Below are 26429 nucleotides of genomic sequence, written 5' to 3' on the forward strand. Positions count from 1 at the left end.
AAATTTCAAGTAAACAGTTAATAAAGTAAATCCCTGTTTATTTCTTTTTAAATTATAAATTACTACATGTTAAGAATTCCTTTTGGTGTACGTTTTCTCGCTACATATGCACATATAAATGCCTCGTTCAGGACTTTTCCCCCCTGTGCATTTTCGCGCAACAACAACATGCGGGATGTTCGCGTCATTTATGCAAATGAGGCCAAGGATGCGTTGGCCCATTTAAGCTCGCCTATTGTGCGTGATTCCCCCCGTACCATGGCATTTCCATTTCCACACCCACACCCACTCCAACTCCAACTCCCATTGCTCTTATCCTTTCTGTATCCTGGTATCCTGCTATCCTGCTATCCTGCTGCTGCCGACTGGACTGATCGATAATTGTCAGCAGCCAAACAAAAATGGCAGCGGAATGGCAACGAAATGGCCAAAAGCGACATCTCGCGAACGTGCCTCACATGCCACCGAAGTTGGTAGGAAAAGAGCAATTTTTGGACACATTTCCATACAACTTTCCAATTGAATGGCCAATGTTGGCAGCGACTTATCCAGGCAAAAGTGAGAAAACGCCCGTAAGCCAGAAAACAGGATGTCGAGTTTAAAGACAAAAGGAGGGATTGTTTCTGAAAATAGAAAGATTGAAGAATCTATTGCTACTTCTAGTATATATGAAAGCCATTTTATGTTAAATAATTATTCTTATTAAATAAATATTTACACACAATTTATCGAACCAAAAATCAAGCTAAATAAACCAGAAAGATAGACTAATGTCACAGAGTAATATTCATAAATAAAGACGCTTATTTAAAGTTTTATCAGTTCAAAACCTAATAAGTCATATCAATTGTTTAATCAATTTCATATAAACTCATAAATCATTTAATTATAGCCCAAGTCTTGCTAAATACTAAACTTCCATTCAAAGTAAAACCTTGTTTTCCAGCTGCCTTCTAATCACTTTTCTGGACTCTAATACAATGCATAAAATATATATTTCCATTTTGCCTTCCGCCATGATTGGTGTCTAATGAAAATGGCCCGCCCAATGTGATTAATGAGGCGAAAATGATGTGGCATATTGAACAGCAATTACAGTAGGCCACAGCAAAATTTCGAAATTTTCGGCAATGTGTTGCAAAGTCCAAGGGAAATTCATCGCCGGTGCCTGTTACTTTTGGCCATCCCAGCAGATGGCAGCCAATATTCCAACACTTGGAACATTGTTAATTAATTAAAATTCAATTAGGCGGGGCTTTAGATGCCGCCAAATGGAGGGGGTGGAATTAATTCAGCGGGGAATTTATTAATATTCATTATACGCACTGTTGTCCGGCGAGAGAAAGAGGCAAGTGTTGTGCATTTTATTTGCGACTCCTGGTATTTGCTTAACACAATTCCAGATATGTTCTGTATATATATATTTATTCTCTTTAATTCTCGGTGTTCTCTTAGCTGTGCTAGACCTTTAACCTTTTGTTTTTGATGCTCCTTTCGCTGCTTTGGTTCTTTATCTTTGCCTGCATTGCCTTTGACACTGCAGCACTCGGTGTCCTCGGAACGAGAGTCCTGTGTGTGACTCTAAGTGTGCATAAAATATGGCGCTAAAATGCAGTTCCACTTCCCAGACCAACTTCCGTTTTCCTACTGGTTCCTGGTTCCTGCTTTTTATGGCCACGTGCGATGTTTAAAATTTTACCCGTCTGCCAGCATTTTTACCCAACTCGAGAGTTGCTTAACCCAGGACCACGTTCATATCCTTGCCACTGCATTGATTTTATTTTTTACGATATAAATGAGAGGTTCTGTGACATATATATATATTTATTTAATGCTGGTTGCACACACACAATTTCAATATTAAATGTTCCGTTTATTTGCTTGAACAAAATTGGATTCCTTAGACCGAACTTATTAAAATGCGGCACGCAGCAAATGAATTTTTCAAAATTCATTCATGCCCCAAAAAAGCAACTGTCGCAATATGTGTGTGTGCCCCGGTGTGTGTGTGGGTGTGTGTGTGTGTGTGTGGGATCTATTCCGAGTGTCAGAGATTTACTACAAATTACGGACTCTATCCGACTGCCACATCGCACCGCAGCACTCGCGGTTGGTGTCCAGTGGCAAGTCCACTCCGCGGCAGAGTGCTCTTATCAACGGACATGCATCTTGGCTGCGGCATCGCATTCGGAGCCGTAATTGAGCCGGAAAATTACATATTTCAAGCTATTTTTACGCCGCACTTAATGGCGAACGTGAGAGTGCGGTGGTTGTTTGCGGTCAGCAATGAAATAATTTATTGTTACTCACCCAAAGGGGGGCGTAACTCCCATTTCACCTGAACCAGATAGGGTTCAGATAGGTATAGGATATATACCTCACATAATTACATCCTAACCGGCTGGATCTTGCATCAGATCGTAACATATCGCACTTTGACCTGTACTCGAAGGATTGAAAGGAATGTGGAACAGCAAAGGATTTATCGCACCATCGAAGCCAACTGGAGCCGTGGACAGTCCACTTGCCACACACAATTTAGTTAATTCTTCCGGTCACCTGGACTTTCAATCAAGATGGAATTGAACTGGCAACCGGACAATAAGGTATCTTTTAGTTAATTTCAAATAAGATGCCAATAACGAGCCCTGAAATCTTATATGGTTTAAGATTTCATTTAAAATGAGTTTAAAGAATAAACTATAAGAACTAAACAAGGCAAAGCTACAAATATTAGTTTAGGAACTTAGAAAATAAATCTTTATAACCATCAAAAAATGAATTTTTAAAAAAAAGATGTAATTCAATTTATTCTGGTTTTGAAAATCAATCATAACTTTAAGTATTAGAATTCATAGAATCAAAATGTATCAATATTTTTCAATGAATAATTTTTCATACAAATTTGTCATTTTTAAAAGGTCATAACTAAGCCAAAAATAGATTAATTTTAATTCGGAAAGCAGTTCTATGTCAGATTTTGTTATATCTTTAAAACTGCATACTTAATTAAAAACCTAAAAAAAATAAGATTTTTATTCAAATCTTTATCAGTTTTAAGCCCTAAAAATTTTTGAAAAAATTTTGAAATTTTTTTTTCTTCCTAAAGTAGCTAGATCAACTCGGCTGTTCATGCTGATCAAGAATATATATGATTTATAGGGTCGGAAATGACTCCTTTACTGGTTTTCAAGCTTCTGACTTAAGTTATAATACCCTTTGTTAACAAATATATAATTAAGAAGATTAGTATTTAAATCCCTATTTATTTAAATAATTTTAATACATACTTCGCACTTACACTACTCTAAAAGACACAAACTCTGAAGCCTCCTATTATTCCAAGTTATCCTTTAAATGCATCAGGGTCCCTCGCGTATCCTGACCAATTTGCCTGGGCCATCATTTATTTGCCATTCTGCAAGTCCAGCAGGGAGTCCCTGAAGCAAACAATTCAAATGCAACCTCCAGTACTTTGTCATCTTCATGGCAATTGCCTCTCAACCAGTCAAGGATCCACAGTCTTTGTTTTAGTCCTTGCGGCACAGACTTGCCCAAAAAAAAGAAAACGAATTTCCAAGACATGGCATGTCAAATTTCATGCAATTCATAAAAATTAATTAAGAGTCCTCGGGGGCAGCTGCCAGGCACTTGACCAACACTCTTGGCCCTTTTCGAGTGCTCCGAGTTATTGCCAGTGTTATTGTCTTGCTGTTATTTCAGACTATTGACCAGCTCGCACTTGAAGTTTGTTTGCTTTTCCGAGGCAGCCATCGTCCTGCCTTCCTTCGTCTCTGTGTGTACTCCAGGAGATAGTAGTCTGAAGAGATCCAAATGTTTGTCTCCTTTACTCAGGAGAGCAGCAAGACTTTAGAATACACTTTCTCCCATTTGATTTGATATATATTTCTATATTTCAAAATCTCCTTAACCCAGTAAGCTATGCCCACAGACTGGCTGACATTCGAGATCTGAGATTTGACATCTCTCCGGGACTAGGAAAATACAAATATCACTTCGTCCTCAAACAACCTCAAACATAGACCACGTAATAAAATAAATTTCAATAAAATTAGTTTCAGTTTTTCGACTACCATTTCGGCCAAAGATCATTCCGCAAGATGGAGGACTACTCCCGAGAGCCGTGTCCCTATCGCATTGTCGACGACTGCGGTGGAGCTTTCGCCATGGGTTGCATCGGTGGCGGGATCTTCCAGTCCTTGAAGGGATTCCGCAATGCTCCCCAAGGATTCAAAAGACGTTTTGCCGGTAGCCTGGCTGCCGTGAAGGCCAAATCACCGGTGATTGCTGGAAATTTTGCAGCTTGGGGTGCCATCTTTAGCGTCGTGGATTGCAGTCTGGTTTATATGCGACAAAAAGAGGATCCCTGGAACTCAATCATAAGTGGAGCTGTTACCGGAGGTGTCCTGTCAGCCAGAAAAGGAGTGGCTGCCATGGCCGGAAGTGCCATTATCGGAGGCACACTACTCGGTCTGATCGAAAGCGTGGGTATCCTGTTTACCCGCCTTTCGGCAGATCATTTCCGGAATCCATCGCCAACAACCATGGACTCTTCGCCAGACTTTGATTTCGCCGGTGCTTCTCAGGCCAAAGCCACCAACTAAATTCACGTTGTTGTTGAGTTTTATGACTAATATTAGTTTTCATAAACATGACAAAAATAAAAAAAAAAAATACTAATAGATATATATAAATACAAGTTTAAAGAGTATTCATAGGAAGACTTTTGTAGCAAATTTCCTGGGACTTGTACCCATCTTCCTGTTTCGGCTTGGTCAAGTTGTTATTTAATTTTTCACTTGCACTTGCTCGGTTGTGTTTTCCCAAACCAAACCAGATCAGAACAGACCAGACCAGGACCAGAAATACAACGGAGTAAAGAGATGAACCAGCTGATGCCAGACCACCAGAAGCAAAGTTACCAACTATAAATTCTGTCCAGAGATGCTGTGGCCAAGTGGAAACTGAAGCGCATAAATCGATGTCAACGCCGCTTAAAATCGCATTTCCTTGGAAAATGTGCAACTGCAATTATAAGTGGCCAAAACTTTCATGGCTCAAAGCAACACATTTGATTAGGCCACACTTGGTACGGCTCGTCGACTAATTCATTTTCAATCCGCTCTCGAAAGGAGAGTCGGATGTCGACAGTCGCAAGAGTTTTCCTTCTCCTAATGAATGGATGCTCCAGTGGTTTGAGTTTCCAAAGTTTTCTAATGGTTTTAAGCCGGAAATTAGTAAACATTTCACCGCGGTGGCTAAATCAATAGAGGAAGCAGTCAGCAAGACAAATTTAATTACAACATGTGAGCAGCTATATAGCAAACATTAGTTTAAAGATAGATTTAGTCTTCTTCCTATTTTCTTATTTTAAATAATATTAATTTATATTGTCTGCAAGATTTCCCTTCTCCAAACATCTTGAATCTTTTCTACGATTTCCCAACAACATTTCCTCAGCATTCTCTAACGTCTGGCGCTGCTTAATTCGTTTAAAGTTTTTGGCAACTAAAAGTTTCAGTGTTGTAGCTTTTGAATTTCAGCCAAAAAAGGGATAATTATTTTAGCAAATTGCGCGAAACGCTTGAGTCGAAACTCGCAACTTGCCAGGTGGAAAGTAGCAAGTAGCAAGTGGCAAGTGGCAAGTGGCAAGTGGCAAGTGGCAAGTGGCTTACCAGCCGCCAGAGGTGTCTGCCCATCATTTAGGGAGCCAGGACCTCTGGGGATCCCTGTCCCGTGTTCACCAGTCAAACAACGTCATAATTCAACGCAAGTTGAGTTTCGGCAGACACGGAAAAGTTTCAAGGCTCCGCCACGCCCTGTCCACATTTTAATTAGTCGCATTTGTTGCAAGCCAGCCGATTTAATGCACTCGAAATCATTTCATGAAAGTTTTCAGTTTCCCCCTTCTTGAAATGAAATAATTGCTAAACGCTTTCAGAATGCAAAGCAGGGATAGTTAACGCTGTGGATATGTAAGAGGTCGGGTTTGCTGAGAGATAAGAGTGAGGGTAGAAGATGTTCTGGAGTTGGAAATCTTATGGAAAATGGAGAAATGGGACTTAGTGTTGAGTAAATATATATTACAAAATATTATTAGATTATAATTATCACACGGTTGATATTTCTAAACTTTAATCCAGTAAGTATGTCTTTATATTTAACAATCTTTAGACAGAAAACATTTCGCACAAAATCCCATTAAATCCGTTAATATTTTTAGTGCATTTTCTGGTGAATCTGTTTCCTGGAATCACATTTGCCACCTAAATGCACGTGTAACAGAAACATTCTCTACCAGAAATCAGCGACAGTGGCAGGTTAGTCCCTCCCCAGTTGTCGCTACGTGCGAAGCATGTGAATTGCGAAAAGTCCCCGGGATTGGGCACAACTTTTAACACAATTTATAAATGCTACACAATTTATAGAATTTTTGAATTAAACGCAAAATGTATTCGCTTGGCGCTGGCGGCAGTGCCACAGAGCCAGCATAAAAGTTGAGCTGGCCGCAAAAGTTGGCCAGACTCTTTTGCAATTGTCGAAAACAAACAGCCAGTTGGCCGCTTGTGGCAATTACCGCAGTCAAACGAGCGAAAAAGGACAGCACAGGACTGGCAGGACCTAAAACTCTTAAATTCTAGGGTCCTACCCTCCCCCCTCCCAAAAAATGCAATTACAAAATATTTACGCATGCATTTACATAATTATTTAATTGGGTTATCAAATATAAACCGATTTGTATTTATGTTCCATGCGTACTCGCTGCTTAATTGGTTTTTCACGAAGCCAAATGAGAATCGCAGTCACAGTCAAACAGAAATATCAATTACTATAAAATTATACTAAATATAATTCCAAATTATTTACACCGAAATCAAATCAAAGGCATTGATATGCTGTGAGTGGGGAAAAAAAAACGCGCTCAGAGTTTAATTTGAAAATTCAAAATTGCCAGCAAACTGGCAAATTATTATTGTGAAACGTGCAAAAAATTAAATTGAATAACTATTGAATGGAATATTTAATTAGTAATCTGCGGAAACCAAGTACTGAATGGATTTTAGGCATAAACCCAACGCCATATACATAACATTACATAGAAAGAGAGTTGTGTTAAATTATCAATTGGAGAAATAATCCAGAAGAGTTGGGTAACCTTAGATATGTAATAAAATAATAATAAAATAATGGTTTTTAATACCAAGTTAGTCTTTATGACCATATAATTTATATTTTTTAACCTTATCATACAATGGAATGTTAAATAGTAAATAAAAATATTAAATTACCAAGCACAGTCTGCGTTGGCCTTTAACTCATAATTTATTTACTTAGCTTAACTAGAATTATATTTTAATTCAGTTGGTTTTTGACTCGTGCATCTTATCTTTTATGGATTTTCTGTTTAAATAATTGCTTTTAAGTAATTACTTATATTTTATTTTAATACAATATTTAGCTCTTAATTATATATGCTTTAAACTTATAGAAGACATAAACAAAACCAAGCATAAGGGACTTATTCTATTTAAAAAGCTTCTGTTTTTACTAGAAACTTTTTTAAATATAAAACTATTCAATTTGACACTGCTCAAAAACACCTAAAATCGATCCCTGCATATTTTTACCCAAATACCCAAACAGAAATCCGAATTCTACCGCCTTGGCATAAACATTCAATAAATTGCCGCACGCAACTCCAGTGCCTCACAATGGAAATGAAGACATTACGTATACGCCACTTTGTACCTGCCAACGCGGAACGTGCTCCGCCTTTGCCTCTGACTCTGGCTCAGACTTTTGGCTTTCCCAGAGCCAGGACGCAGGGGGAAATGTATTAGAAACGGAAACAGCTCAAGGGAAACACTTGAAGGAGCAAAATACGATTACGATTACCCCCGAAAGCAAAGTCGAGGACCGAGGAAAGTCAAGCTGGTTGGTAAGAGCCGGGAGGGGGAAAACAATTTGTTGAGTGCGAGAGCAACAAGTAAGCGGCCGGGACGAAGGTCCTTCTCAGTACCATCACCACAAGGTGCCCAGCCAGGGGCCAACTATCGAAACTAGGCAACTGTAACTACAAGGCAGAAATGGAGGGGCAACGGGACAGGAGCACAGGAGCGCAGGATCACAGGAGCAGGAGCATTCCTTGCAGACGGCGCGCCGCATAAAAATTTATGATTATGTTAAAATGTAAAAGTGGCAGTCGGACGAGCAAAGGAGAGTGCAGAGTGCGCACAGAGGAAAAGCAGCAGGTGAACGAAATCGTGTTAATGTCCTTGTCAGTGATGGGCAAAATGCAGAGCAAGGGCTTCAACGAGTCCTTGGTTTATGGAAATCCTGTTAAAAATTAAAAACTATTTATTTTAGAAAATGTTTAATGCTTAAGAGAATTAATTGCATTCAACTAAAAAGGAAATATTATATATAATCCTTTGTATTTCTTAATTATTAATCTTTCAATTTAATAAAAACTTTTATAAGAAACTCCTAAATATTCTCTATTTTATAAATAGTTTCTTTAGTTTGCATAAAGACACTTTCTCCTCTCTAACTCTCTGGCTTTTTCTCTTGGCCAACTGGGTCGTTCTGTGGCATATAAAATATGATTTTTGTGCTTAAACAAAAATGCGACAAAACTGATGACGGCAACATCGCGGGTATTATGGCAAATAATGACACTACACTGCGATGACGATGGCGATGGCAACATCAACAAATGATAGCAGCTTGCTGCAATATAGCAATTTTTTAGCATTTTCTTCGCTGTTAGTTTCAGTTGCCATTCACTTGGCTGTCATCCTGGCTGGCAACGTTGGCAGGAGTCGCAGTTTCGTTTGACTTTCGAGTTGGCCGGATTTGTGTCAGCTTTGGTTGTCTGTCATACAATGTACGAGGGCACACATGTGACCCGTAAAAGTCACAAAAAACGTCTAGACAAGTGCCACTCTCCTAATTACGAATTATGCTTAATAAAAGTTTTCATTTTCATACAAGATTCCAGAGTGGAGAGGTAAGCTTATGTTTCATTCAGCAATAACCAAATCTAGCGCCTTTGTGTCATAAGTAACATTGAATATTTCACAGATTTGCGAGTCTTGGAAAATTACTTCCTGCCAATGGCAGCAAGCATCCGTATCCGTATCCTCATCCTCATCCTCAACCTCATCCTCATCCGAAACCAAATCCAACCTCACAATCCAAATCCACATCCGCTGTCGCATTTCTCATCCGTCTGCAAACTGCAGCCAGGATAAGGGAAAAGGCAGCATCAAATCGATTATGTTGCTATTACTTCCGCCAGTTGTCGCTGCCAGCTGCACTCGTTGCCCAACGCTTTCCCATGATTTTCCTTTGAGAAGAGACTAGCTTCTCATTCTGCTTGGATAAAGAAAGAAAAACTCTGGGAAATCGCTGTACTACAAATTTTTTAAAGCGCTTTATAACCATTTATAGAAGTAAGAGTGCAATTTAAACACAAAGTTGATAGATTATTAACATAATAAATAGTTCTCCTTCTCTGACTCTGATTTGTCTTTTTAAGAATTCTTTTAGTTATCAATTTTGACCTTAAAGAAGCAACAGCTGCAGCTGGAACACATGTTGCCATAGCCCCCCGAAATGAGCTTACAATATTCAGTCATTCCTCTCCATGTCCAGTGCAAACTATTGTCGATTTCACAATGGGAGGAACACTCGTTCAGCCAAAAAGGACTATTAAAACAGCTCGAAGCGTGCAATGGGGAGGGAAGCTGGATGGGTTAAGGGCATGGGCAGGAGGAACGATTGCCTACCAGGTGGTGCTCCCTTCCCTACCTTCTCTCTGTATCATCGTCATCTGTCGATGTGCATGGCTTAAGGGTGCACTTTCCACCCCATTTTACCAACCATTTCCATTTCGGATGGCAACCAGGTCAACGTGTGGAGGCATCATCGATGCCCGCTGGGCATTCAATTGTGAATTCAATTGGCAGTGGACACCCGAAATGCAGCAGTTCATGTTGTCCGCAAAATGGCTAATTAGCTGGGAAATGCGCTAAGCACTTGCACATAATTGCCCCATAATCCTGTCGCTATTTGTTGTTGTTGTCATTGTTGTCCTTGTTGCAGGGATCAATGTTTAACGAACTCGACAAGATTGAGGACACTTTAGTAACTTGATTGATATCGAATTCAGTTTGGAAATCTCATTGAAAGAAATGGGAAATGGGAGCACTGGAAAAAATTAGAAATAATTAAAGTTGCTTTGGTTATATATTTTAGGGAAGTGTGAAATATGAAAAATGAAAAAGTACTTGAAGAATTAGTTCACATTTTATAAATTATAAACTTTCTATAACAGCAGTTCTTTGCTTCTCATGCAAAAGGTTTGTTTAATTATTAGAAAATTAAGTTCCCAGCTCTTAAATAATATTATTTTCCAATGTCCTTTAAAACTTTGAACTGTCCTTGTCACCCGACCAAATCGATCTTTGCCATTTCTCCGAGTGGCAGACGAGGCGTGTGGTAAATGAGGCGCGTTAATTAGAAACCATTTCCGGGAATTGGCTGCAGATGGAATGACGGAGGCTGTGGCCGGAGTCTCGTGCGTGCCATCTTACACTCAATTGATTTAATAGTCCCGGCATTGGGAGCATCTCATTGTCCTGCCAGGCCAAAGGACCTTCCTGGTCAAACCCTCTCGCTCACATGGTGTCCCCGCTCGTTAAGCCATGCGATTGTCCTCGTTTTATGCGTGTCACATAATAAATCTTATTTGATTTGTTTACTTCCCATTACTCCTTGGACAGGAGGGGGGGCTTGGAGATCCTGGACTCTGGTTAGGATCTGACCGGCATTGTCCTTCGTGGCTGTCATTAAACACGGGTCATTGTTTTTGTGGCAGCATCCGGCATCCGAGTAGGAGGTTCTCTCCACATCCTGCAGCCTGCTCTCTCGGCCTAATTCGATTGGCCTCCGTTTAAGTGCCGCATTTCGTTGGCTCCTGGGCTGGGCAAATTTAATTAATAATCAAATTACGCATACGCCACGTGACACGATGCTCTTAATTTAAATGCGTTGCTCCACAGATACTCGCATTTAATAAATATCTGGCATATCAAAGTTATTTGATTCAATTAAATCCGGCTGAGAGTCTAATTAGGCATGATTATGGAGGGTTCTGAGAGCTTATTCCGTATAAAGGCATTCTTAATGTTCTCTTATTGACAAACACGTCTCAATTCTTAATTATGTTCGAAAACTGAAGTCAGCTTTATTTATTAAGAGTAAAAACTTAAAGGTTTCTGATTTTTTTAGGTAGACTTTAATTTTAAAAGATTTCAAAACAAACAATGTTTTCTGAGTTCGGTGGGTAAAAATATATCAATCATCTTGAGGACTTCAGGAGTATATCGGTTATAAAACACGAAGAACTTGAAAAATAAATTTTGTTTCTTTCACAAACACAACCTGTGTAAATATCATATAAATTGATTCCCTGAGCAAAAATCTATCATCCTTTCGGGCAGCTACAGTTTTTCGGAGAAGGAGTCACTTTACATGGGGTATGAGACTTCATCTTGGCTTCCAAGGCAGCGGAAATAGCTCGACAGGTGGCATTCTTAATACTATCGAATTCTGCACTGACCTCGGCAAACTCTTTGCTCAGACATTCGCCTTTCTCCTTGGTCTTTGCCATCATTTTCTGCTGCTCCTCCAGAGTTACTTGAGTCTGATCCGCGAGACTGTCGAGTTCTTCAAGGCCGCTTTTTATTTGATCCATCGCAATTTGAATGGCAACTGAATGATTATCAACCATCTTGAGGGCGGCACAAGTGGCCTTGACATTCGCCTGGCTGGTCTTGAGGGAGTCATTAAGTTGGGCCACCAAAATCTCGACATCTTCGATTTCCTTTGCATATCTATACACAATCGCCTGCTTGGCCTCCATCAAGGAATTGGCAGTACTCGCGGCGGCCATTGCTCTCTCTGCCATCAGCAATTGCACCTCATAGGATGCATTTTGGGCAGCGGTTGCCAAGGCTTCATTAATGGACTTGGCCTCCTCGGCAGCATCATTGGCTATTTTTGTGGCCTTACTTTGAGTATTGTTGCCCATCGTTGTGGAATTGCATGAGTCTTCGTTTTCGGATGCTGCGTGACAGCTACTATTAACCTGGGACACATTCTTCAAGTCTTGTTTAGTGTTCGGTTCCATTCTGTAGAATTGAATATGGAGTATCGCCAGCATTATGGAAATCGTCAGGAGCTTCATGTTGGAGTTATCAATAGATTAGCACAGGTTGTAACATTGAAGTAGAAAGCACAGAATGCTTATACTATTACATTTGAAGCTTAAATAATAAGAGAAATATATAAAAGTATAATCCTACATGGAACTATTCGGAATAAATGTCCCTTGAAAACGAGTAGTTCAAGCTAATTACAAGACCTAACTCCCTGAGAGAAATTAACAGCCTTCTTAAGTCCTGTACTTAGTCCTTGCTACATAGTTCCTTTCTCCCAGACAATTGAAATTCCAGTGCTATATATAACTTAAGTAAGTTATCATCTTCATCACCCTAACATCTGCCTAATCGATGTGGCGAATAAATAAACAGGCGGCGTATTGCTCCGGCAGATACATTTTAATTCGAAACAGTAAATTGCTTGCATATTTGAGGAAATTAGCTTGGACCACGCCCACACGTCGTCTGGAGAAAACAATAACCATAAATGTTAACAAGGAGCCCAAGTCCCAGGACTTAATGATGCCCAACCAGAAGGGGAGCCACTCGAGCCGAAAGTTTTGTGGGCCAGGACATTTAGCATGAGCCGGTGACAGGTGCTAAGGTGTCGTCGTCTACCAAATTCGAATGCCGTTTCTATCGAGCCCATCTTCCACTCCCTGGAATTAATTAGAAAGCTGCGGTCGAGCCAGGACCTTCCTCCACTTGTCCTCGGAGCATTTGTCAGCAAATTTAATTTGCGGTTACCTTGGCAGCCGAAAGGACACTCTGCCATTTAAATTTGCAGCCTAAAATCTCGGTAAATTCCTTGATTAAATCGCTCCTTGTCCGGGGATGAAGAGTCCTGTGATTGATTAACGAGTATGTGAGTGTGTGCTTGTGTGTGGCGAATCGAAAGTGTGCAGGGCAAAGACGAGTGTATCCCTTTTTGATCAAAAGTCAAGCTTTATACGTCGTCTCATTGCCGGGCGAATGACTGATTGTCCTTGGCCCTTCGAAGCACTCACTGCCATCGCCTCGAAGCGTATATCCTGCCATCGTATATATCCATAACTGAGCAGCCAACCGGGCGACACGTTTGCCCATGAAAAATCGTCCCGGAATCTTATTATAAAACATGTGCTTAAGTAATAGCATCCGAAGTGAAGTGTTTGACTGCGCTCCGTGTCGTGTAACAGATTGCCGATCCACTCCCGGGCACAAACGGGGTTAAGATTAATTTGTTTGCACTTTGCAAGGGGATGTCCTGACGCCAAGTTGATGGAAATCAAAATTGAAACGAAAGGGAGTCCATGGGAACAGACTCTGCATCGTACGAGGCTGCCAAGGTGTATCGAAATCGTATGGGTTGTTTATTGATTTAGGTTTGGTTTAAGTGAAATGGATTACCAGGCTAAAAAATAAAACTTAAAAACTTAGAGAAACCAAGTTTAACAGGAAAGGAAGCTAATTTCGAGAAGACAAAATGGGAAAACCAAAGGAGCATGGGTTCGAACTTGAAATCGATTATAACTAAGGCAAACTTAATTTGGAAAACTTTCCTTGAATAATAAATGCATTATAAGTAAGAATTTTCGTTTGCCCCCAACATATATTCTGTTTTACAAATGTATCGTTTTTTTTTAAAGTGTTTGTTGTTTACTAAATCATGGTTTAGACTTACCGCAGTAGAGGACACACTTTTATCCTTGTTCATCTTTTGCTTAAGTCCTTCCAGGGTATAGCTATATTCTTGTTGATTTCATATAGGTTTTCATCGAAGGGAGCTTCTCCGTGGTTATCCGGATGTAATGCCATGGTCAAATGACATATTTGAAGTAGAAGGGCACTACCTTTATCACTACTACTATCACTATCGATATTACTATCACTTTCACTACCACGATCACTACAGATGTTTACGGAGGCCACGTACAGACTGAGGGCAGCGGCGCAAGCGCGCCTCTATTTATAGTCCCCGAGTGAAGAGAACAGAGAAAGTGTGAGCGAGAGAGTAAGAGATACCTCAAGAGCTAGGCAGAGAGAGAGAGAGAAAGAGGCATCTCTAGAGATACATAGAGAGGGATAGACATACCAAAATAGAGAAAGAGAGAGAGAGAGAGAGAGGGTGTGTGTGTGTGACAGAGAGATAGAGTTAAAGAGTTAGAGAGCAAAATTATAATACGTTAATTTGTATATATTATTTGGCACTTTGAATTTTAATTTAATATTAATTCTTATAACAACTCCTAATTAAAAGCACCTTCTTTTCTCTTGTCAACAATTATCCTCATCGATTATATCATTTTCGATATGCTATTCTTATTGTTATCCCTTGAGGCATCTGCTTGTTGTGCGTGTGCTATACACACACTCACACTAAAACTCACATATAGTGACTATCAAAAGTATGCGCATAACTCAGACGCTGCCATTTGCATGCTTCAAGTGTTTACAAATAGGATTCGGACTTGGATTTTTCCGCATTGCATAAATTCCCTTCTTTGCGCCAGTTTGACGGGGGGTGGAGAGAAAACTTTTTTGCAACATTTTATCAGATTATGGAGCACACAAAATGCAACTTCCCGTGCTTGGGATTGTACTTACAAGTGTGTGTGTGTGTGTATAAGTATTCTATATAAGAATAAAGAAAAATACAACTCGAATGTGTTCTTACCTTGCCACATATTTTGCCAAGTAAGCGGAAACATTAAAATTGTATTTGTGAGCAGGAATCGCGGGAAAAGTTGAAGTTTTGAAGAGGATACTGAAAGAAAAATAAAAGGCAAAAAAAAAACATTAGTAAAAATGAAATAAAATCGATAAAAAAGTCAATAATAATTTACATATACTTCAAATTATTTTTATAGAAGTAAACAGTAGACAAAAATTTACAGCTTTGTTTTTTTAATAAAGCTTTATTGTTCTCTTATAATAAATAAATAAAGAAATTATAACTTAATTTTAAAGGTAAATATCTGTAATATATATATATATGGAAAAATCTAAATATAAAGTAGAAAAATTGTAGTTTTTCCTGCAAAAGCAAACAAAAAGTTCAGGTGGCGAGCCAAACAATCTGCACGCGAAAATCGCATCAGTAATTTGTAAAGAAAAAACTAAAAAATATATATAGAATATGAAATGAAAAACTGAATATTTAGGGATATATCCATCGATGACCCCCTCTCGATTCCCGATTGCCCACTTATCCTTATCAATCTTTATCAAATGGCGCTCTGGAAAGGAGCTTTCGGGATCCAAGATGAAGATGGGCAACAAAAAAAAACAAGCCATGACAAATGGCCAACAGGATGCATATTTATGATTGCACACACACAACACACTACACTACACTACACTACACTACACAGTCGCTTCAGTTGACCGCACTCAAGGACAGGCCCGAGTCCTGTGGTAGGCACTTTCCTGCTGCTGCTTCTCTGGTTAAAATGCCAACACAAACTTTATACGCACGTAGTCAATTACTCATCCCCCACCAAAGTTGGCGAAGGACTGCGCCACCCACCGCCCAATGCATATGCAAGGGGGCGTGCACATACTTTTGTGTACCAACGTGTTTTGTCATTTTCCATTTTGGCAGCTCGCAAAAGTAAACAGTTTCGAGTACATAAATTAAACCCATTGAAATTGATGTGGTCTCGTCATGCTATTTAAATTGAAGATATGCAGAATCTACCATATTTTTAGAGGATTTTTTTAAAGATGATTTTAAGTAGAATCTATCTCAATCCAATTACATTAATCATTCATATATTTTCCCCCCTTAAAATCGATTTAAATGCAATTTTAACGAGTGTGCTTGGGCCTGTGTCTTTCTCATGCTAAATTCAGATTCGGCTTAAATGTATTCCCCACAGGACAAAACAGAGAACAACTCAATAAATATTGGCCAGAACCTAAAATTGAAAGTATTGCCTGAGCCCATAAACCAAACAGAACTCTTAACATCCTGCCGCCCTGTCTGTCCTTTCGAACCGAGTGTAGTATGTTCGCTCTTTGTCTTAATTTCTTAAAAGGCCGAGACAATTACAATTGGAATTTATTTGGCATTGTGGTAGGTTCCTAGGCAGGACGAGGACGAGGACGAGGATGAGGATGAGGTGGGACGCTGCAGGACAGAGAGATGTCATGAGTTACTGTTAATTAGAAAATTGTTATTCAATGGATCGGAGGCATCTGGCCTTGGGGCTTTAAAGTGTGAATGCATGTCGGGGTTAGATTAGACCAATTTAAGACATAACTGTCAGGTTACGGTCTGGATTTATATTTATTATTCATTTAAAGGTTTTGCCAAAAATAAATGCTTGTATTTTATTACAATTAAATTTCCGTAGGAAATAAATTTAAACTTGGTGAAAGAATGAGTGTATATTTTGTTCACCGGCAGAGTAAAAAGTAAAAAGTCAGAAGCTTAAAACTCAGTGAAGTAGTTATTTCCGACCCTATAAATATCATCTTTATCAGCATGAACAGCCGAGTCGATCTAGACATCTCCGGTGGAAAAATACTTTTTAAAATTTTTTTCGATTTTTGCTGATAAAAAATAGCGGGATTTCAATTTTAAAAAATCGACAAAAATTTTAATTTTCTAAAACTTAAAACTGAGTATGCAGATTTATTAACCTATTAAAAACTAACATAGACCAGCTGTCTGAATTGAAATTAATGCATTTTTGGCTTAGTGATGAGTTGTTTTCAATTTGATTTTTAGGAAAAATTGGCATTAAACTATAAAAAATACCTTCTCAAAGAATGGGATTATAATTTCAGTCATTTCCACTTACAAAAATTTTTCTCTGACTATACAGATTTGTTAACGTAATAAAAACTCGCACGGGACAGCTTTCCAAATTAAAATAAACGCTTTTTTGGCTTTGTTATGAATTTTTTAAAATTTGATTTTTAGGAAAAATTGACGTGAAAATAGATAAAATATGATATTATAATTTTAGTCAGCAGCTTATAAAGCAGTGAAGGAGTCATTTCTGACCCTATAAATCATATATATTCTTGATCAGCATGAACAGCTGAGTCAATCTAGGCATATCCGATGGAAAAATAAATTTTGAAAATTTTTTCGATTGTTTTATGTCAAAAAAAACGATAAGAATTGGTTTTCAAAATTTGAGAAAAATTTAAATTTTCTAAACAATTAAACTGAATATGGAGATTTATTAAGCTATTAAAAACTAACATAAGACAGCTTTCCGAATTGAAATTAATGTATTTTTGGCTAAGTTATGAGATTTTTAAATTTGGTGTATAGAAAAATTGTCATATAAAAATATTGCTAAATTGCGACTCAGAAAATCGTATTATAATTTTAGTCGAAAGCCTATAAAGCAGTTAAGGTGTCATTTGTGACCCCATAAATTATATATATTCTTGACCAGCATTAACAGCCGAGTCGATCTAGCCATCTTCCACAGAAAAAATATGTTTTTAATTTTTTCAACATTTTTTAAGTAGCTACTTTGACAAAACTGACGACAACTAAAATGTCAAAATTTGTCATTTTTATAAATATTAAATAGAGTATGCAGATTTATTAACCTATTAAAAACTAACATAGGACAGCTTTCCGAATTGCAATTAATGCATTTTTGGCTTAGTTATAAGATTTTAAAATTTGATATCTAGCAAAAACAAAAATATTGATAAATTTTAATTTTCGAGTTGATTCATAATTAAATTTCAAACTGCAAAGGTATATAGACTTAAAAAAGTTAATTTATAAAATATGTAGAATTAATACCCGTAAAATATATAACATAAATAGTTCATAGCTCTTCCATATATTAATCTTTCTATGAATTAGTTATAAAAGTTGTAAATAAACCTACTGAAAGAATATAAAATTTTTAATTCTAGTAAGAAATAATATGGCTACAGTCAAGGTACCTGACACCTCAAAACGGTGTCTGATAAATTAAACCAAGATCCCTCCTTTTGACTGATGAATATATTCTTATTTGAATCTAAAAAAATGTTTTGGTATAATCAACTTATTGTAGAATAAACAAAAATTTTGAAAAATATCAGCTTTTAGCTGTTTTAGCCAATTTCGCCACAACACTTTAGGCCATTTGTTGCTAAAGTTTGTGTAAAAAAGGAAAATCCAATGTAAAAGTTTTTCCTCGCCCTCCCAAACATGCCTGTAAAATGTGTGTATAAATCACCAGATGACGCTTTCACTGGAAAAACATTCTTAAGTGAAAGCATAAACAGAGCTCTTCACACTACTTAATACAATACATAAAGCAACAATTCTTTATTTCTTGATAGAAAAATAAAATCATTAATACATAATCATTATACATATTTATATATACGTTCCTGACAATAAAGCCTTGTGGATCAAAGGCCCGACTTTTTTTTTGGGCCACACTAAGGCCCAGCAAGGTGATGCTTTCTTCACAAATTAATTCACTATCGCTAATAGCTTGATAGGCTTAAATGGTAGAAGCGAGGTGCTCGACTTTCCCACGATTAAAAGGGGATTCCCTTAGCTTAGCTCTGAAGGTAACCAAAAAAAACCTGATCGATTGCCTCTTAATACATTTTGCAGTATACTCAATGTGTTTTCGCAGACCAAGATCAAGAAGACATTTGGAGCTTACAATTACAATAACAACTACGTAGAGGTAAATGCTAAATAATTAATAATAATTGTATCATTTAAGCAATGTGCTGTACTGTGTTTTGTTCCTTGTTCTCCCCTCCGATGGATTATTTCCAAGGGAATTTAAATCAAATCAGAAAAGCCCAGTGTGCAACGAGACCCATCTAGCAAGTTGTAGGACTGACTGTGTTTTCTTTTTTAGTATTTGTTTTGGTCTAACAATCTGGAAGGCTGCGAGAAGTCGTAGCATCCTAGATTTACGCTTGCTTATCTCCTAAAGTATGAAATTGTGAATCCTTTTAGTATATAATAGGGTTAGGATCGCGTGGTTTGTTGGAATACTTGAGGCCCAAATCGTCGGCAATTTCATCTATCGCCTCTAGAGCATAATCAAGCTGCTCCTTGGTGTGAGCAGCCGACAGGCAAAAGCGGATGCGACCCTCCATAATGGGTGTGGCCGGGAAACCAGCGCCCACCACTGCGATGTGGCGGGTGGTCAAGGTGCGAACAACAGCGCTGCAAGAGATATAAAGAAGATTAATTAATAACAATACCAATAATATAACATATTGTACAATAGATTTTGTATATTTCATGATAATAAATGCTAATTAATAATCAATTTGAATGAAACACTCTCCACTAAGAGCCTGTAGTTGAAACATCATCACTTCTCGGCATTCCACTGCCACTGGGTCCTTGCTCATCATCATCATCGCTTATCCCTTTTTCGGAGAAGGCATCAACAAACTCATCCACCACTGGCTTGCCCATACCTTTGGCCTGTATGAGACACCTTTGATTATCGCTATCGGTTAGCACTTTGAATGGCATATCTTTGCCCACAACAGCCGCATTGATCGTTAAATCCTGCAGGTCTTCATTGCCCAGCGAGCCACGAATGGCCTGAATTCCATGACAAACCAGTTCATCCATATCACAGTTTTCAAAACTCTCCATATTTCGCTCCAAATAGGTACGAGCACTCTGTGATCGTGACCCAATGGCCATTGATTTGCAGTTGAGGACCGTGGCCGATGGCATCACCTGGTAGATATGGGCGCCATTTACATCGTAACCTGCCACCAGCATTCCCACTCCATATGGGCGACGATTGTAGCTCTGGGTGGTGGCCTGCATCTTGTTACCCAAAGATTCCACAAAACGTTTTATTGGGTACTCTGTGTCGTATGAGTGACGATAGGCCATGCACTCGGTGCGCAGATAATGGCACAACTGACGGGCATCGGCTGTCAGACCCGATATAGATATACCCATGTGAGCATCCACAGACATGATCTTCCTTTGCAGCGAATCTACATCCGAGGAGGCACGACACAAAGCCACAAGTACGGCATAGTCTTTGCTCTTCAGACCCACGGTAACCGTTCCCTGCTTCACCGCCTCCATGGCATACTCCACCTGGAAGAGCCTGCCCTGTGGACTCCACACTGTGGTATCATTGTCGTACTGATTTCGAAACATATTGTATAGTGTGTGATGATTCTTTAAAGTAATATATGTGACAACTAAATCTAAATTTTCAAGCTTACCCAATCTTAGAAAACAGGTACACCAGCATCGGCACCACTGGAGAATCCTCGTGGCCATAAGTGATCACTCCCAGTTGAGCCAGACGACGACGGAAGTAGCGGGTATTCCTGGCCAGCTGCATAATCTTCCTGCGGCCAATTTCTGTGCCATCTTCACCCATTATGGTCTTCATGGAGGTCATAATCTGCTGTGCAATGGGAGGCGAAATGGAGCTAGCATAGCAATGAGCATGACTATTAGTGCGTAGGAAGTCAATCAGTTTCTGTGGAGGATTCAAATACATTAGTTTAAAGATACAATTAAAGTAAGAAAAGTAATAAATATACCTTTGATCCTGCCAGATAGCCGCCAGCACTGCCAAAGCTCTTTGTAAAGGTGCCCATCAGAATATCCACATCCTTGGGATCCACATTAAAGTAATCCGTAACTCCTTTGCCATGCGAACCCATAGCTCCAATACTGTGAGCTTCATCCAGATACAAGTAAGCCTTGTACTTCTTTTTCAATGCAATAATTTCCGGTAAACGGACAATGGAACCCTCCATGCTAAAAATACCCTCCACAAGGATCATGATCTTTTTGTACGGCTGGCCTCCCTTCTTGGGGTTACCATAACAAACTCCCTGACGAAGAACTCTCTCCAGATCCCGCATATTATTGTGCTTGAATACTTTGGTGGTGGCTCCGGACAGACGCAGTCCCAGGATAATTGAGGCATGATTCTTCTCGTCACTAATCACTAGGCAATTGGGACCCAGAAGCGAGGGAAGATTCAAGGCATTCGTGGCGAAACCCATGCCAAAAACGATGGCATCTTCCACACCAAGATATCTGGCTGTAAGACTCTCAAGTTCCTGGAGCTGCTCATTGTTTCCCAGCTCACAGCGGGAGCTGCAATAAGCTAATCCAAATTTCCTGGCTTTCTCCTCCGATTCATCTGCACATCGTCCAGTGGCAGCCGCAAATCCCAAATAGTTGTATGATCCCAGATTCAAGCAACGTGTCTCGGTTCCAGTGAACTTGAAGCTCCAGCCATAGTCATCACTCACGCGATCCTTGAGGGTGAGTTCATCCCCGGGCACACTGCAAATGGGACGATTCCAGCAATCCTTGATTCTCCGGTAAACATATCTCGAGTAGAAGCTCTCAAAGGCATCGTACAAAGTGACATAGCCCTCTCGTCCCTTCTCCGTGGCCACTTTGGGCACAAAGAGCAGCTGGTTAATGTAGCCCAGGATCATCAGGAGGTAGAATCCCAGGTACGTTAGGCAGGCCGTATGCAGTGGTACTTCCTCGAAGGAGGTCTTTTGAGAGTGCTCCACTTCCGGAGACAATATACCCTCCACCTTATTGGGCTGCGTTTCCTCATGATCCCGCAGAACTTTAGCATGTCCATTTGAGATCAATCTCTTCTCCGGATGGTAATTGGGTGAACGATTCTATGCGAAAGAGGGGAGACACCAACGATCACCGATTATAGCTTATTGATTACATATTTTACTGTTGCCTATCGCCAGGAATCTACATAGCACCCCATTGAAAAATCACTTATCAGAGGAAGCATTATGACCAACAGGTGTAAACTATAATTAAATTACACTGGCCATACAGAGAGAAAAATGACGAAAGATCAACAAGAATTACTGAAGATAAGAATATTTTTAGGAAGGAGAACTGCACACACACCATTGAAAACTCGATCCTATATCCATAATCTTTCCACACTATATTTTCTATATGTTTCAGAGATCTGATTCTGCTGAGCTGTGATTCTTTACTCGATCACAGCACCAATTTCAGCGGTCAGCACATCTTAACTCGGTTGCCCTTTCAATGCGTTCCGTCAATTCACCAGCCAATTAACATTAAACTAAACGATCTATATGTGCGATGTGCATATATATAAATATATATATATAGAGGTAGTCACACGACATGTAGTCGCAGCTATAGCTTTGGCACTCACATGAGCCGAGTTCGACATGAAGTCACACATGAAGAGAGACTGACAGAAGCCATAAATGTAGCTCAACATGGCACACTTCCACCTCAACACATGGAGATATATATATAATTAACTTATTTAAATGAACAATACCATATAATTAACTTATTGATTTTAGCTCGACCAATGGATTCGATAGGGGAATAAACCTCTTTAATTGAGAGGGTGGCTCTTCACATTTACTGCTGATATATACAACGATTCGTGTATATAAGTATACATATATCTATATACAAGCTCCTACTTAATCGTATAACAATAACAGTCGGCGACAATAATATTTCGTGTTTATTATCATTTGCCGCCGGGCTTGTTTACAAAATCCACTCAAATGAGAGGTAATGGAGGATCATTTGGGGTTACACTCTACTAGGTTTTTAATGGGTAATAGGGTATAGGTTACTCTTTATAGACGAACATGTTAGCAAACTCCTAGAGTAAATAAATACAAAATATGTAGTACTTATTACCTCAAAAAAGGACAGGAAGGAAGTAAGGGGGTTGGGAACTAGATAAAGCCTTCCATATGTCATCGATATGAGTTAACCAAGATAAGAAATGAGGTGCAAGCCAAAGTTCTTAAATGGGAATGACTTGTACGGGGTTCCCATTATCTTATTACTTCTGACTCATTAGCTAATTTATTTGAATCAGAGCAATATCTTCAACAACTTGTTTTAATTATTGTTTTAGAAGATACTTTTCCCCAATTTGGTTGTTAACCAAAGCTTGTTTCTATTATCTTGCTGGATAAAACACATTTAAATGAAATAAAAGCAATTTTGCATGCTGATAAAACAAAGCAATAAATCCCAGGTCGCCATATCTCAAGGGTACTCAGTTACCAACACGCGCAGACATTTTACTAACTCGCTGATAAAATTCATAAAACATGCGAAAATTAACTAGGGAATCGAAATAAAAGTGTGTGGTTATAGTTACTAGCAGTTTTTCATTAAGAGTATAAGCTAAACAAAATAATAACAATATTATTAATACATTTTCACAGAACTGAAACCTGATCTTATTACTCTTCTAGGAAAAATAACTCACTTAGTATTAATAAAATTGTTTGTTTAAGCATTACTTGGAAATGAAACCTATTTATAGTGTCAAACTTAAGTTTTATAGTTTATAATTCCTCAAAAATGATGAAAAATTATGAAATTTTACCAATGAAATATTCCTTCATTCAGTGATTAAGTTAAATCCCATTTTTTTCCTATTTTTAAATTTTAATGGAATAAAAATCCCTCTAAAACCATATAATCTCTTTTAAGCTTTCCCACAAAATTTTCTTATGCACTCGCACACTCTCCCAAATATTAAAAAAAACTAAATCGAATCTTATCTTAAATCAACGCCCACCCGAAAAAAAGCGCTGCCTTCAGCGATTGTGGAAATATTGTGATTCATCAACCGGCGAGTCGCATTCTGCGAGGCTTTACGTAAAAAGATTGCCCGGAATGGGCCTGATAAGGCATTCCCATGGCATGGCATGACAATATTATTACCACGATTCCACTCTGAATCCGAGTATTGAAGAGCACTCTCCTCAAACAAGTTGCACCTATTCTATATGTACGTATTGCGGACACATAAACGTGGGCAAGTCATGACCAGAGGACAGGAGTGTCGATGGAGAGGTGACAATAGATCGATTACCAAGTGCATAAGGTGTAAAATAAAGGTGGAAAAGTGATTTTTAGGGTTTTACTACACTTTCCAAGGTGGGTTTTGTTTGTTGTCTAACTTTTTTAGTGGGAAATCTGACTACTAATGGTAGTAATAGCTTGGTTTATTAATATAAAACAGGCTGAATTAAATCTCAAAGCTCCTTTGGTTATGTTTTATAGAGAGGCGCCATCTAGTCCTCAAATTTCGAGAGTTTTGTTATAATAAAAGTTCTAGAATTAGCTAAAAGGATATTCGATCTCTCTCTTTGGACCCTTTTCAGTAAGTTGTAAGAGCAGTAAGAGCAGTTTAGGCAAATTTAGAAATTAAAATTAAATTTTTATAAATTACATTACAAATTATAAAATAAATATGTCGAATAACTAATAATAAACCTGATATAAGCCTGATTTAAGTGGCTAATTAGACCTTTACTGCCAAGTTTCAAATCAGAATAAAATTCACTAATAATGTTAAAAAACACATCAATTTAACGACTTTCAAAGTCAGCCATAATGACTCTAAATAGCTAAAAATGTCCAATTGGCCAGCACTTGTGGCGCGTGAAATGATGCCAATAACAACAAACAACAAATTCTAGGCAAAGAAAAGGGAAAACGGGGTGGAAAACAGGGCGAGGAAAACACTGCAGTGAAACAGCTGAGGGCAGATGACCCAGAAAACCGGAAAATCGTAGAGAAAAGAGCGGTGAAATTAAGCCGAATTCGCCGAAAATGCCGAAGGGTGTGCAAGCAGGCAACAACAATTGCGGCGAATCTCTACAGCTGACGCACTCTCTCCCTCTCTCTCTCGCTCTATTTATGTTCCCTTTAGAACACACACACACACACAAACGCATACTTGGAAAAAAATCAATGATTCGCCGGCTGCGAGAGCGAGAGAGAGAGAGGGAGAGGAATGGAACCACGTTCGCTTCACATTTTCAGACAATTTAAAATGCTTTTTTTCTTGCTTATTTTGGCAGGTGCTTCTTTTTAGTTTTTTTTTTATCCGCACAAAATGAGCGAAAAGCTCTGCTCACCTTGGCCTCCGCGGCGGCGTTGGCGTTGCAGCGGCGCGTGCGAATTTCCGTGTAAGCGGGCGCCGAAAATTTTCGCTGACTGAGGAAGGGCTCCGCCTCCCCCCGGGATTCCTCCGCGTGATTCAAGTTCACTCCTCCATTATTGGGGCTTCCGTTGGGAGTTCCATTTCCATTCGGCAGCTTTCCATTCGCTCCATTTGTGGTCGCATAACTCTCCTCGAAATCCGTTCCAGAATCGCCATCAAAATTGCCCATATTGATCGTGTGATCACCACAATATTCCAAAAACGCGCCCAAAAAGCAACTGAGAACAAGTTTGAGAGTAGCACTGCACTGGTAAATAAGCTTGAAAAGCTTTCGAAGATAGCAAGAAAATGCCAAAAAGTTGTGGCAAATTAAAGTGGCCAGGCCGCTGGCAATGTTGTCGGTCTAGCTTATTTCAGGCTAGATTTAGCATATTCGAAAACTAGCTTATAGCCTTAAAAGTAGTATTTTTAGTATTAATCCAGCATATTCCAGCAACAATTCCATAAGTCTCTTCTTTACGATTTTTTTAAGACGAAAACTGTCTCAAAATTTGATTAGGTTAGGTGTTCCATATAAAAAGATCAATTACACATTTTTGTTAAGCAAATTAAGTTCTATAATAATATTTGAAAAATATTTAATATTGTTTATTTAAAATTCCAAGCAGATGAGAAACAACTTGTTAAATACGCATGGAAGATGCTGAAAGCTTTTAAAGATTAGTATACAGGTATTTATTTTTGGTACTTTTTCATTTTTAGCTTGTATCAGCTATTTTTCCCCATAATCTAGTTTTTTTTCGTAATTGCATCAGAATAATATGCAGAAAGTAATCAGATAATCTTCACTGAAGCAGTTTGAGAAAAATGGAAAGGAATGTTGAACTCAAAAAGAAACTGGTTAATTTCAAAAATTAAAGTACAAAATTATATTAGATCGCAATGTTTCTATTGTTTTATGCATTAAAAATAGTTATTTTGCTAATTATTAATAATTATTTTAGGAAGTATGTACGTTTTAGACCTAAGAAAAATGGTTCGTGTCAAGATATCAATTTTCACAGCCCGCTAGAGGGAGGCTGAGTAGTGGTGGCCGAAGTGGCGTCTTCTCTTGAAAAGGGTGTTAACTTTAATGAAAAATGGTGGGAAACTAGGATTTGAAAATGAATGTCCTCGAAAACTTCCAAAACCTGCCACACCGGGCGCCTTTGTGGCAAACAGCTGCTGTTCGAAATTCGAAATTGATCCTGGACTT

General features: G+C 38.7%; 4 protein-coding genes and 1 pseudogene across 6 annotated transcripts in view; 1 reads left to right on the forward strand and 4 right to left on the reverse strand.

Annotated features, from left to right (window-relative positions):
* The window catches only part of kek3 (leucine-rich repeat, immunoglobulin-like domain-containing kekkon 3 protein), a 238020-nt gene that overhangs the window by 84068 nt on the left and 127523 nt on the right, over positions 1–26429 (reverse strand). Inside the window, exon 3 of the mRNA XM_086830990.1 lies at positions 14905–14994. The gene's annotated coding sequence lies outside the window, so the exon portion shown is untranslated. The remainder of the gene's footprint in view (positions 1–14904; positions 14995–26429) is intronic.
* On the forward strand, positions 3946–4731 carry LOC110182382 (mitochondrial import inner membrane translocase subunit Tim17-B pseudogene; annotated as a pseudogene). Its single transcript, XR_015271235.1, has one exon. The product of XR_015271235.1 is annotated as a mitochondrial import inner membrane translocase subunit Tim17-B pseudogene (transcript).
* Positions 11513–12274, reverse strand: LOC110182351 (uncharacterized). Its single transcript, XM_020950391.2, has one exon. The coding sequence runs from the start codon at positions 12272–12274 to the stop codon at positions 11513–11515; it is 762 nt and encodes a 253-aa protein (XP_020806050.1).
* lace (serine palmitoyltransferase long chain base subunit) lies at positions 18499–25561 on the reverse strand. 2 transcript variants are annotated; one of them, XM_086830992.1, is made up of 4 exons: positions 25149–25561; positions 20754–21866; positions 20427–20689; positions 18499–19389 (listed from the first exon to the last, which is right to left on the reverse strand). In XM_086830992.1, the coding sequence occupies exons 1-4, from the start codon at positions 25401–25403 to the stop codon at positions 19173–19175; spliced, it is 1848 nt and encodes a 615-aa protein (XP_086687118.1). In that variant the 5' UTR covers positions 25404–25561; the 3' UTR covers positions 18499–19172. The 2 variants fall into 2 exon arrangements, with proteins under 2 accessions (XP_086687118.1, XP_020806077.2); XM_020950418.2 differs by lacking the exon at positions 25149–25561 and adding an exon at positions 22394–22492.
* Prosalpha6T (Proteasome alpha6 subunit, Testis-specific) lies at positions 19441–20415 on the reverse strand. Its single transcript, XM_020950420.2, has one exon. It carries the CDS (start codon positions 20356–20358, stop codon positions 19516–19518), a length of 843 nt encoding a protein of 280 aa, XP_020806079.1. The 5' UTR covers positions 20359–20415; the 3' UTR covers positions 19441–19515.

Source organism: Drosophila serrata, unplaced genomic scaffold (assembly GCF_035046125.1).
Source record: "Drosophila serrata isolate PLE 108 unplaced genomic scaffold, ASM3504612v1 contig_240, whole genome shotgun sequence".
Taxonomy (NCBI): domain Eukaryota; kingdom Metazoa; phylum Arthropoda; class Insecta; order Diptera; family Drosophilidae; genus Drosophila; species Drosophila serrata.

What these genes read in the sequence shown, in the direction of transcription:
- Prosalpha6T (XM_020950420.2), bottom strand. Translation starts at nt 20,358, where the DNA reads ATGTTTCGAAATCAGTACGACAATGATACCACAGTGTGGAGTCCACAG.
- LOC110182351 (XM_020950391.2), bottom strand. Translation starts at nt 12,274, where the DNA reads ATGAAGCTCCTGACGATTTCCATAATGCTGGCGATACTCCATATTCAA.
- lace (XM_086830992.1), bottom strand. Translation starts at nt 25,403, where the DNA reads ATGGGCAATTTTGATGGCGATTCTGGAACGGATTTCGAGGAGAGTTAT. An exon ending in ACGCCGCCGCGGAGGCCAAG is followed by an intron (nt 21,867 to 25,148) that starts GTGAGCAGAGCT and finishes TCTTTCGCATAG; the next exon opens with AATCGTTCACCCAATTACCA. An exon ending in TACCTGTTTTCTAAGATTGG is followed by an intron (nt 19,390 to 20,426) that starts GTAAGCTTGAAA and finishes TATCTCTTGCAG; the next exon opens with CGCTGTTGTTCGCACCTTGA.